Source organism: Actinia tenebrosa, unplaced genomic scaffold (genome assembly GCF_029948245.1).
Source record: "Actinia tenebrosa isolate PJP-AT-01 unplaced genomic scaffold, QUT_ActTen_1.0 PGA_scaffold4__44_contigs__length_22323623, whole genome shotgun sequence".
Taxonomy (NCBI): domain Eukaryota; kingdom Metazoa; phylum Cnidaria; class Anthozoa; order Actiniaria; family Actiniidae; genus Actinia; species Actinia tenebrosa.
In genome coordinates, this window is record NW_028292581.1 from 16,484,076 (window position 1) to 16,496,097 (window position 12,022).

The 12,022-nt window shown below is 37.3% G+C and overlaps 3 protein-coding genes across 3 annotated transcripts in view; 1 reads left to right on the top strand and 2 right to left on the bottom strand.

Moving 5' to 3' along the window:
• Window positions 1–481: 481 nt before the first annotated feature.
• LOC116302011 (neuralized-like protein 4) lies at window positions 482–3,446 on the bottom strand. Its single transcript, XM_031711190.2, has 3 exons — window positions 3,122–3,446; window positions 2,076–2,412; window positions 482–1,650 (listed from the first exon to the last, which is right to left on the bottom strand). The coding sequence occupies exons 1-3, from the start codon at window positions 3,323–3,325 to the stop codon at window positions 1,532–1,534; spliced, it is 660 nt and encodes a 219-aa protein (XP_031567050.1). The 5' UTR covers window positions 3,326–3,446; the 3' UTR covers window positions 482–1,531.
• A 589-nt stretch (window positions 3,447–4,035) lies between these two features.
• LOC148907270 (rab3 GTPase-activating protein catalytic subunit-like) lies at window positions 4,036–11,452 on the top strand. Its single transcript, XM_089036836.1, has 9 exons — window positions 4,036–4,071; window positions 4,183–4,235; window positions 4,483–4,561; window positions 5,384–5,458; window positions 6,458–6,584; window positions 7,074–7,161; window positions 7,873–7,992; window positions 8,573–8,738; window positions 11,138–11,452. Exons 1-9 carry the CDS (start codon window positions 4,051–4,053, stop codon window positions 11,450–11,452), a joined length of 1,044 nt encoding a protein of 347 aa, XP_088892962.1. The 5' UTR covers window positions 4,036–4,050.
• A 97-nt stretch (window positions 11,453–11,549) lies between these two features.
• The window catches only part of LOC148907271 (uncharacterized), a 1,683-nt gene continuing 1,210 nt past the window's right edge, over window positions 11,550–12,022 (bottom strand). The window contains exon 3 of the mRNA XM_089036837.1: window positions 11,550–11,558. Within this exon, the coding sequence (XP_088892963.1) occupies window positions 11,550–11,558 (9 nt within the window). The remainder of the gene's footprint in view (window positions 11,559–12,022) is intronic.

Sequence of the window (12,022 nt, forward strand, 5' to 3'; positions counted from 1 at the left end):
CTCCCCTGGATCCGCCCTTGATAAGGGCCGCTGAAAGCGGTAGATTTACCTTGAATATCTTGGGAATTTCCAGCCATAACTCCACCTCTTGCAAAGTTGGAAACCAACCTCGTGGAGCGAAAATAGAAATGGCGACGATGGAAGACCGCGGGGGTTTGTGGGTACAGCTACCGCTGATCTCTGACTAATCCCCAATCAGGCGCGTTTTTTTTCTCCGAAATTCCGCGTCCAGTCGCGTCCAGCGACAATCGTAAGCGACGACTAAATTCAACATGTTCAAAGGTGAATATCTATTCTATTGATTAATGTTTTCACGTTTTTCCATATCAAACATTGAGTGTCGTATTTCCGCACAATCCAAATATGGAATTGATCATACCATATATGGAGTGAGCTTTCCCTACTCAAACTTGGACACTAACATATAGAGTAAAACTTGATATGCCTGAAAATCAGAAAATAAAATCCTACATCCCAGACATTGAATCACGTAAGTTTTTTTTCAAGTTGTTACACAGATGCGATACTTAAAACCCATTACATTTATAACAAAAATATTTTTTATAGGGTCTGCACCATCACGTGATGGCAGGCATGACAGGAGGCAGTAACATGTACAATATATAGAGTACTTTTCCCCTGGGGAAATTGAAATCTTTTTTTCATGTAAATCAGATAAAAACAGATTCAATTGTTCCTGCTTGGTCCTGTCATGGCTGCCATCACCTGATGATCGATGCAAATTCTCTATTGCCTTGCCCAACAACAACTAATCCAGATGTTGGACCCTCATTCCTTTCCCTACCCCTGAGGGTTTAGCTTAGGTTTTGCAGCTCTACTAGGGAGTAAAACAGATGGAGAACCCAAAGTAAAAACCTCAAATAATCAACGGGATAAGACTATAAATAACAACATAATTTACTCAAATCTGATGTTGAGACCCCAAAGGTCAAAAGCAAAATTAATGCACTTATCAATAAATACTGCAATGTGAAGATGCATAATATCCCAATAGGTACTACAAAAATTATAAATCAGCGTCTTTAATTTATTCATAAAGGATGGTTAGCTATATTTATTACCTAGTGTGCATTTAGTATTTGTGGCTTAATAGCCTTCTTTGCCTTGAGCGTAACATTTTCTTATTTCAGACCATGCATTAATTCCCTAGGGTATCATTTCTTTGTTTAATGGTTGGGCTCAGTTGCACATAAGAAGACACATGAATGTATGTGAATACAACTACACTGTAAAGCAAAGAAGCTCTGCATTCTCAAGGGAATGACACATGGTCTGATCTGAAATGTGAAAACATTGCATCCAATTAAGCCAAGGAAGTCTAATTTAATTGTACTTATAATACTTGCTGATCGACCCATCTGGAGTTAGTACCAAAATGCTACAATTGATTTAGCATTTGCTAGCCAAAAATGATAACAGAGATGAAATTCTTATAATTATTAACTGCTTATATAGTGAAATTCAAAAAGCTACCTATAGTATTACTTCCATATAGTTTATCTAATGTGGGTCATATACTCTCCTTCAAATAATCTATTAAAAGGAGTGGAAGTGGAAGCTTATCCAGGTCATCAGTGCTGGAAATGTTTCTCAATATGACCCTTTTGCAAAGATCATCCAAAGTTTCTGCTAAAAAATGAAAAACATTTGTGCACGTTAACTTAGAATCACACAATGACCCACACAATAGCTCATTTATTTTTTCTGTTTGTGCAGTAGCTATATATATTATTATATTAGTTAATTTCCAATATTCAGCTTTGTATTTCTGAAGATGGCAAAAGCTTTGCTGAAGTAAAAGCTTCAGTTTATCAAGCCTCATTTATTATTTTCAATACTTTTCTACAATGTAGCTAATACTACATGCTACCAGCAGGTGCCACTTCTATTTTATCAATACAACCTAATTGTTATTCTTGGCCCCCCCCCCTCCCCACCCAATAAACATTTATGCTCCCAATTAGTCTTTGGTCCCTCTAGTGCCTGACTTTTCTATGCAGATGTCATATCATTTTGCAAGCTAGCCCCTCTTAATATTCTGGGTCCTTACTTACCTCCATAATATTTCCAAGTAACTTCTTTTGTCCTTCCATAAACATCAAATATAGCAAAAATGTCTTTTTTTGCTGGAAGTCCTGTAAAAGCCACTCCTTTATTAACACCATTGGCATAAAAAACTAATTGTCCATCGTGTGTTACTTGAACTCCTAAACAATCGTTCTCTTTTAATGAATGTATGTTAAAGTCATATTCTTTTTCGAATGTTCCATTATGTATACGAGAACCAGATAAAATCCAGAAATCCTTGCAATCGTCTACGAATAAGTCTGTTGCTGCACGCACCACATTAGTATGTGGACAATTAGGGTTTTTCAAGGTCACTCCCAGTCTCTGAAAATAAGGATGTATTAAATATAAAATCTTAATAATAGACCTATAGCTCTTTAACTTGTGCATACTGTTTTCCTATTTCCTACATGTCATTCCCTAGAGTATAATTTTTTTGTTTAACAGTTGTCGATGAAAAGAGGCATGAATATGAATAAAAATAAATCTTATTTTTAAGAGAATGACAAGTGGTCTGAAATGGGTAAAGAATCAAGACAAAGAGGTCTATTGTCTTTTATATTTCTTTTGAGTTTTAATCAAGTCAGCTGTTTTATATCTACATTATTTAGAGTAATTTTGGTATAAAGTCTGACAGCAACAGGCTGGTGTGGGCCATGTCTGCTTGATTTTATGCGTGATATATAGGAGGTGCTTATCTGCATATACCTATAATAAATGATTGTCGCTGCAAAAAATGTATATCACATTAAGGTAATATCACAAGACACAAGACTCAACCAGTTTGTAAACAATGCATATTGCTGTAATTCGAGCTACGGTAATCAAAACTATTGTATTAAAATAATTTTCTGAATAATTAGATAAAATAAGAATTAATTTGAATTGGCATTTTTGGTTTCGCGAAATTGTTATGAGAAGTCATATATTTCCAAAAATGCATATAAATGACAGATAACTGACTTTCAACATATGACATACGTAACATTCTGGTTTATAACTGTATACTAAAAATGCAACACGTTAAACTTACCAATGAACCAGCCCATTTTAATTCCATCTGCTCAATCTTAAGCTGAAAAATCTCACCGATTTTCAAAGGTCTTCGAGAAAACACAACACCATGGTCGTAAGTATCGCCCTCTCTTGTCGCTCTGGAGTCAGTCTTGGATAGTTTTATAAATCGCCCGTGTTTATGATGGAATTCAATTCTCCACGGAGTCGGGGTAGGAGGCATGATACATGGAATTTTATTTCTTGATGCTTGGAGGGTTCGATCGCGGCTTCTGCATGGCTTATCATACACACGGTTCTTTATGTTTACGTTTCACTTCCAGCACGCAATCAAGATGGCTTTCCTACCGAGAGGGACTGAGAAAAAACTTATGACGTCACAATAAAAATGTCAAGAACTTTAATTAAAAAAAGATTTTTAAGAGATGTAAAAATATCTTAAGACATAAAACTTCATAAGAGTCATTCAGAAGATTCTTTGCTAACGTTTTGTGCAAAGCTAGCAACTTCTTTGTGCTTACGTTTTCAAGCTCCTGTCCTACCGAGAGGGCCTGAACACCATTATGTCGTCACAATTAAAATTTTAAAAACTTTCAAAATATTTAATATAAAACTTAGAAAATATTACAAAGGATTCTTTGCTAATTATATTTAGGAAAGCTAACAATATCTTCGTGTTTACGTTTCACTCCTGCCCGCAGTCGACTGGCTTTCTTACCGAGAGGGTCTAACACTAGTTAACGAAAAGTACTGAACAAAAAGGAACTTCAAAAGTGTTATTTAAAATATTCTTTGACAATGTTATTGAGGAAAGCTAGCAATTTTTTGGAATTTGGACGTCGGGATTCGCGCGAGTCGCGCGCTTCTCGAAGGTTTTCAATCGTTACTGCGATGATGTCATTGGCTCGAACAAGAAGCCACGGCGCATGCCCAGTATGTGCATCCAAGATGGAGGAAGTGGAGGAGGAGGTAACTTTACACAAAAAGTTTTGAAATTTGTGGGAATATTTTGTAAAAAAATAGCATTTTGTATTTTATTTGTAAAATACATATGTATTGCTACCTTACTGTTTAATTTAGGAAAATGAAGTGTTCGAAATTACAGATTTTACCACTTCGTCTGACTGGGAAAGGTAAACGTCCATATTTCTACAATAACAATAATCTTTGAGCTAAAATCTTTGAGCTAAAAATAATAATAATTACAGATACAAAGCACAAATCTACCTGTATGTTCGTAAAGATCCTAACTTTGAAATAAAAATGAAAATGAAGATGCTTTATTCTTTCAAAGATTAGTACAAAAATTAGCTTTATTTTCCAACGTTAGTAGTTTGATCAAAATCTTTTTTCAAACCAAATGTTGTTCAATACTTGAAGGTTTATTGCAAGGCTTGAAGAAGTCCTCCATGAATGGAAACTTGATGATGGCACGAGATTCACTACAAGATCTTCTAAGGTATTTGGACTGTCAAAAAAAGTAATACATACTCATTGCTATTTTTACTATTTGTATATCTAAAGTAGCTTTTCAAAATAAGCTTGTATCAATCACTTTTAAGTCATGAAAACTACTCTCCTATAAAAATATGCCTTATATTTTAAGATTGTAAAATTAAGTTAGATGAGATACAGGACTAAAAATATTGACTGCTCAATATGGCCAGACACGATGAACAGCCACATCGGACTGATCAACACATTGACCAGTCAACGTGCCCGGGGGGGGGGGGGGGGGGGGACTCTCATATATGGACTTAACGGGGATGATCCGCTGAACTGGGTATGGGTTTTCGAGCTTCTTATTATAAACAGGGTATGCAATTTCACTCAAGTTCCAAGTTCTTCCTGAGTTTCCTGTCATATTCAGGGATCCTACTTTCGTATTCACCGAAACTGGTTTTTATGGTCGTAAAAAAACGATACGCGAAATGACATGATAATGGAACAGGAACTCAGTGCAATAAATTATATTTTTTATCATAAACAGGGTCCACAAATTTGAGGTTTTTTTTATCATAAACAGAGTACCCCTTTCAGAATCCCAGCAGAACACCCCAACCCAAATTCTGGCGGAGTACCCCCCTCCCCGGGGTGCCCAGACAGGAAGACTGGTCTAAAAGTGCCAGAGTGGTAATATGAGCAACATTTGCTCAGTATTAATTAACTTGCAATGCAATAATGTTGCATGTAACAAGTTGCGAGGTTTTGTTGACTGCATTACCAAAACTTTGGATACTAATATTTAGATAGATATATATATATATGTTCTACTCTCCAGGGTTCAGGATCATCATTCACTGCTTCAACAGAAAAAGTTAAAATCAACCCCATCCCTATCAAGAAAAGTGAACATGTAAGACATCACTGAAAAATTTTAAGATATGGTTGTCTTTCATTCGCCTCATTGCATTTCATAATTTTTTTTTCAGCCACCCATCCATCTCATTCATTTATTCATTACTTCCATCCATCCATTGTTTTCATTCATTTAATTATTATTTCTTTATCATTCATTTTTTCAGCAGTTCATTCCTAAACTTATAACTTTTTTTATTTGTTTATCCATGCACCAATTCATTCATTTGTTTCATAATTTATCCATCCATCCACCCACACACCCACCCACCCACCCATCCATCTGCATAACATACATTTCTAGCATATTAGCCATCTTCTAGTTCAGGGACACTTGGTTTAACATTGGTCTGTTGTACGTACAGTAGGTCATGGTTTCAAGCCCAGTGGCAGGACCAACACTCAGGGTTTTAAAATATCTGAGTAGAAGGTGCTGCCTTTACTAAAAAAAATATCTGCAAATGGATAGACCTTCACTGTGGCTCTGATGATCAATAAAGTGGTGATTCTCTCTTTATTAGAGATGTTGAAAAATGCTAGATGTGTATTTTTCACTATGAGACACATTGATGGTCACAAGTTTATATGATTATGCTAAGTTGCAACTGTCACACTTCACCTTCAATCTCCCTAAATAAAGTCAAAATAGACAGCTTTACCTTCGTTATTTGTTGTGCACATTTCAGACCATGTGACGCCACTCTTGGAAGTTGATTCTTGCATATGTAAATATTTCTAATGCATTTACCTCTCCTGGGTGGACGGCTTAATGCCTAACAGGCCTTGCAAACCAATTGATAAGGCAGCCGGTAAATCGAATTAAAATTTAGAATTTGAATTTTTGGAGGGAGGAAAACTGGAGGAAAAGCTCTTGAAGCACAGGAGAGAACCAACAAACAACTCTACTCACATATGACACATGTATGCATCACAGGTCGACTAAATACATGCCAGCATATTTTTATTCACCAGACATAAATATTGAAATGTTTTCTAGGAGAAAGAAGGCACATGGGCATTTATGCAGGAAGAAGTCAGCTTTGCTACATTTACTTTCAATATTGCATATCATTATCTCAAAAGTAAAAGAAAAGAAAAGCACTCAACTAAAAATATTAAAGAAGGTATGTATTTATTTAAAAAATCAAGGAATTAATTTTTACTGAAAAATCTTTTTATGCACTGCTAAAAAAATAAAACGACTACAGTTCCCTACATTTCCTTCCTTTACTCATCCCTTTCTCTGACCTCATCCCTTCCATCCATCCATCTATATCCATCCATCCATTCATTCATTCAGCCACCAATCCATACAGTACATCCATTCATTCATTTATATCTATAGCCACCCATCCATCCATTTATCTATCCATCTATCTATCCATCCATCTATCCATCCATTCATTTATATAACCACCCATCCATCCATTCGTTCGACAATCAATCCATCCATCCATTCATCCATTCATGTTTTCCTTTCTCCCTCTCTTCCTCTTTTCCCTTCCCTCCTTTCTCACTCCTTCAATCCCCCCTTTACTTTTCTATTTATTTATTCATATACATTCATTTCTTTCATCCTTTTTTCATTTGTTCAATTTGTTTATTTTTTTAAGGATCTGAGGAGGGTATCCCGTCAGCAGTAATGGATATGTTTGACATGGATTTTGACTTTCCACCTAGAGTACACTGTCTCAGTCGATGGTGAGCTAAATTATTCCCATTTTTGACATTTTTACGAACCAGATGAGCCGTGAATTTTGTTTCAGCCAATCACAGCATGTTTAGATGTTTTGCCGCCAGCCCTCATTTCCTCATTACTGTAACCCAACTTTTGCCTATTTTTCTGAATTCTTTTGACTAAAATATAAGATATACATGCCTACAAGAAGCAGAAATATGGAAATGAAGACTAAAAACAATTTCACTTTAAGTGCCACATTTGCTCTGTTCTTTTAAGCTCCATAAATGCTTTAGGGCCAGTCATTTTGTCCGCTCATGCTTTGCACCCCGGGTTCACTGCTCAGCTGGAGATTTATAACAAATCTCTCACAACTAGTGTGTGCATGGGTTTCCTGTGTTATAGCTGAAGTCTCATTAACATCATAATCAATAGTGGTTCAATTGCGCAACGCAACCGTGACGTCATGAAAAACGAAGACAAAGGCGAAATTCGGACAAACAAACTTAGAAGTTTACTTTCAGCAGATAATTTTCACAGCCGATCGCAGTTGCTCTTAGTTTACATGGGTTATTATTGTAACTTTAAGTAAAAATAATAAAACCGGTTCGTATAATCCTCGTGGTGGTTAAACAGAATGCAATGTTTGTCCGAATCTTTAAGCTATTTTTAGAATCAGTGCGCTGCGCTATTAACACTATTTAGTATTCTTTTCACTGGTTGTCTTTTTTCAGGTTTGGTTTAAAGGAATTCATAGTTCTTACGCCAGCGCAGAATATAGAAGCCATTGATAATGAATCACGGTGCCATTTACTTCTAAGTTCAATAGCCATAGCATTTTCAAATGCTAAATGGTAGGTTTATGTATCTGGTATACCAGTAAAAAGCCCTCAATCTATATTTTTGATGTCACCATCTTAGTACTTTGGTTACAATGCATGTGAGCCACAAGAGAATGAGATGACCTTAAACCATACATGTACTGTAGGATTCAATTGACTATAACTAATTTTGTTTCCACCAGCTGATGGCTGAAGTGTTACTTCTGTAAATTTGCTTTGCTCGCCTATAGTATAATTATGTGACAACCTTCTTTTATCATCAGAGTTGTTTTATAGTGCGAGCCAGAATAGTCAGACAGTACTCATTGATAAATTAGTTTGCACGTACCTTTTAATAATAAAAATCTTTAGTTGCCACTCCCACCTAGACAAAAGTCAGGTACTTTTAGGGGATTTTTTCAACATTTCTGACCACCATTACCACCCTGCATATGGCCTAATATGGGCCTTGTTATTAATGCAGGCCTCAGCTTATATGTGGCTCATACAGGCAATAAAGCTAGAGTTATGTCTGCAGCCATTTTTTTTCTTCTACTTATATCTACTGACAGTAATTAGTACTGAAGAGAGGAATACCACTTTTGTCTTGCAGTACAGTTCCAATGTTTATCCAGGCCAGTCAACGATGGAGACGCCTCTACTATGGCGTGTGTCTTGGTGGAGAGTTTCGAACTTCATTTGAAATGTGTCACCTTAAGAGTACTCCCCCACAGTATGACCATTTAGCAGGTCTATTGGAGGTCTTTAAAGATAAGCTGGTGAGTTATTTGTACCTGGGGGAGGGGAGGGGAGGTCAAGATGTGTCACCTTAAGAGTACTCCCCCACAGTATGACCATTTAGCAGGTCTATTGGAGGTCTTTACAGATAAGCTGGTGAGTTATTTGTACCTGGGGGAGGGGAGGGGAGGTCAAGATGTGTCACCTTAAGAGTACTCCCCCACAGTATGACCATCTAGCAGGTCTATTGGAGGTCTTTAAAGATAAGCTGGTGAGTTATTTGTACCTGGGGGAGGGGAGGGGAGGTCAAGATGTGTCACCTTAAGAGTACTCCCCCACAGTATGACCATCTAGCAGGTCTATTGGAGGTCTTTAAAGATAAGCTGGTGAGTTATTTGTACCTGGGGGAGGGGAGGGGAGGTCAAGATGTGTCACCTTAAGAGTACTCCCCCACAGTATGACCATGTAGCAGGTCTATTGGAGGTCTTTAAAGATAAGCTGGTGAGTTATTTGTACCTGGGGGAGGGGAGGGGAGGTCAAGATGTGTCACCTTAAGAGTACTCCCCCACAGTATGACCATCTAGCTGGTCTATTGGAGGTCTTTACAGATAAGCTGGTGAGTTATTTGTACCTGGGGGAGGGGAGGGGAGGTCAAGATGTGTCACCTTAAGAGTACTCCCCCACAGTATGACCATTTAGCAGGTCTATTGGAGGTCTTTACAGATAAGCTGGTGAGTTATTTGTACCTGGGGGAGGGAAAGTCAAGATGTGTTACCTTAAGAGTACTCCCCCACAGTACGACCATTTAGCAGGTCTATTGGAGGTCTTTAAAGACAAGCTTGTGAGTTATTTGTACCTGGGGGAGGGGAGGTCAAGATTTGTCACCTTAAGAGTACTCCCCTACAGTACGACCATTTAGCAGATCTATTGGAAGTCTTTAAAGTGCTAGTCTTACGAAAATATTAATGACGCAAAAAAATCCCCGATTTTGTATATGCTCAAATAGGTTATGATGTTCACCAATAAACAATAATTGGTTCGAAAAAGAAACTTTTCCCGTCGGAATTCTGCTTCCGAAAATTGTTAAAAACTCATCCGCCATTTCTATGAGCAGCAATTTTGTTGTTGCATTTTAATTTATGTGTGACGTCATATGCGCAACTGGCATCCTTGTTATCCACACTGACTCTACAGCATTCTCTGTAAGAAGGCATGACTTGGTTTAAGGTTTGTTTTTAAATCAAAAATAGTCGAAATTTGGTTGCAATTACACATTGTGAAAAGCCGCAAATTTTGAAGGGTGGCGCGTATGACGTCACTTTCTTCGAATCACTAAAAGTTGCCAGGAACGCAATCGCTTAATGGCAGACTCAAACGGCCAAACTTTACCGGCTAAATGCAACATCTTCCCAGTCTCGTATCGAAAAAGAATTTGGACAGTAAGCTATATTACATATATAGTTTTATATGGTACAATTTCCAGGGATGTGTAATTTTCGTAAGACTAGCACTTTAAAGATAAGCTGGTGAGTTGTTGGTGCCTGGGGGAGGGGAGGGGAGGTCAAGATATGTCACCTTAAGAGTACTCCCCCACAGCACGACCATTTAGCAGATCTATTAGAGGTCTTTAAAGATAAGCTGGTGAGTTATTTGTACCTGGGGGAGGGGAGGGGAGGTCAAGATATGTCACCTTAAGAGTACTCCCCCACAGTATGACCATCTAGCTGGTCTATTGGAGGTCTTTAAAGATAAGCTGGTGAGTTATAGGTACCTAAGTAAGAGGAGGGGAAGAATTTACTTATAAAAAGAGCTCTTTGTATAATTAGCTTGAGTGTAATGTTTTCCCACATGTCATTACCTAGAGTATCATTTCTTTGTTTAATGGTTTAGCATAAGAAGAAACATGAATATGGATACAACTCAAACAAAAAATTGTATTCTCAAGTTGATGACAAGTGGTGTGAAATGGGGGAACATTAAGCCCAATAACATAACAAAATAACATAAAGTGGTCTATCCTGTCATAACATTCGGGTTAATGATGGGATACAGTAGGGTTTGGAAACATATGTTTTTTTATTGATGGTCGGAAAAGGGCTTGGGAATTTGCAGTAAATGTTTTTAAGAAGGGGGTAGCCATCACCTTTCATTCAGTAAGAAATTCATGACCCTCCTTTTAATAAGTCTATAAGGAAACAGTTTTCAACAAATTAATAAGGTTTGACCCTCCACAAAAATTTTACTGAAAATCCTCTTCTCTGAAGCCCAACCCCACCCCACCCCCCCCCCAAATAAAAAATGAACCTTTCCTAAGTTATGATTCTAAACAAAGGGAGTGGCTGAAATGTTTCCAAACTTGTACAGCTACATGTTAGGCTCAGAGTAAAGTGTGAGCCTAGTACAGCTTGTATTAGCATAAGTTATGATTTCATTTGTTTAGGCTTGCTCTGCATCACCTTGTCCACCGGTTACAGTATCAGTCCGTTTTACCTACATACTCGATGAATGGACAGACTATGCTTGGCCTCAAGAACCCCCAGACCTTAGTTCCTCCATAGAATGTGAAGTAGGAATGACAGATTTGGGCACCTTACCATTTGGTGCCACTCAAGACCCCATAAGGTACAGAGCAGGGCTTAAAATAATGGCTTGTCAGTCCCCAATCATGATGACTCTCGCGGTAAAAACCAATTTCACAAAAAAGCCAATGTTAAAATGTCTGAGTTTGCAGAATATCAAAAGCTGTTATAACTGATCCAAATGAATGGCAAAGCAAACATTTGACCAGCAGACAAATTTCTGATTCAGGCCAGATCAACAATCCTGTAAGTTTGATGACTGCGGCCATTATTTTAAGTATCCTTGTTAGAACAGTTTTCATATAAATGGAATAAATACTTGAAATTCATAGCCATGCTGTATTTTTTTTTTTTTTTAATTTTATTTTTTAGCAAATTGACATCAGATTTTTTTGTGTCTGTCCTCTTATTGACGATAAATTGCATCATCACATTGTCCACCAGGCGTAGCCGAGTGGATCCGCATACTACTTTGACAATGTGATGACGAAATTTATGGTCAATAAGAGGACAGACACATAAAAAACTAATGTCTATTTGTTTTTTACAATAACAAAAACGATAAAAACTTCTCATTTTTACTGATCAAATCAACTAACAAAAAGAGCGCGTGCTTGTTGACGCCAGCTTTATCTGTCTGTCCTCTTATTGATGATAAAAAATAACCAATCAGCATGCGAGAAATTTGTAAGTTATTTTAAAAAGGCTGAGAAAAGACTTGAACTGTAACCTTACGTGTGGTTTGG

Bases quoted from the DNA above. Each gene is read 5' to 3' on its own strand.
- LOC116302011 (XM_031711190.2), bottom strand. From the start codon at position 3,325: ATGCCTCCTACCCCGACTCCGTGGAGAATTGAATTCCATCATAAACAC. The intron at 2,413-3,121 runs GTAAGTTTAACG...CCTTATTTTCAG, and splicing joins TAAAATGGGCTGGTTCATTG to AGACTGGGAGTGACCTTGAA. The intron at 1,651-2,075 runs GTAAGTAAGGAC...TTCATTTTTTAG, and splicing joins TACTTGGAAATATTATGGAG to CAGAAACTTTGGATGATCTT.
- LOC148907270 (XM_089036836.1), top strand. From the start codon at position 4,051: ATGGAGGAAGTGGAGGAGGAG. The intron at 7,162-7,872 runs GTGAGCTAAATT...GTCTTTTTTCAG, and splicing joins GTACACTGTCTCAGTCGATG to GTTTGGTTTAAAGGAATTCA. The intron at 8,739-11,137 runs GTGAGTTATTTG...TCATTTGTTTAG, and splicing joins AGGTCTTTAAAGATAAGCTG to GCTTGCTCTGCATCACCTTG.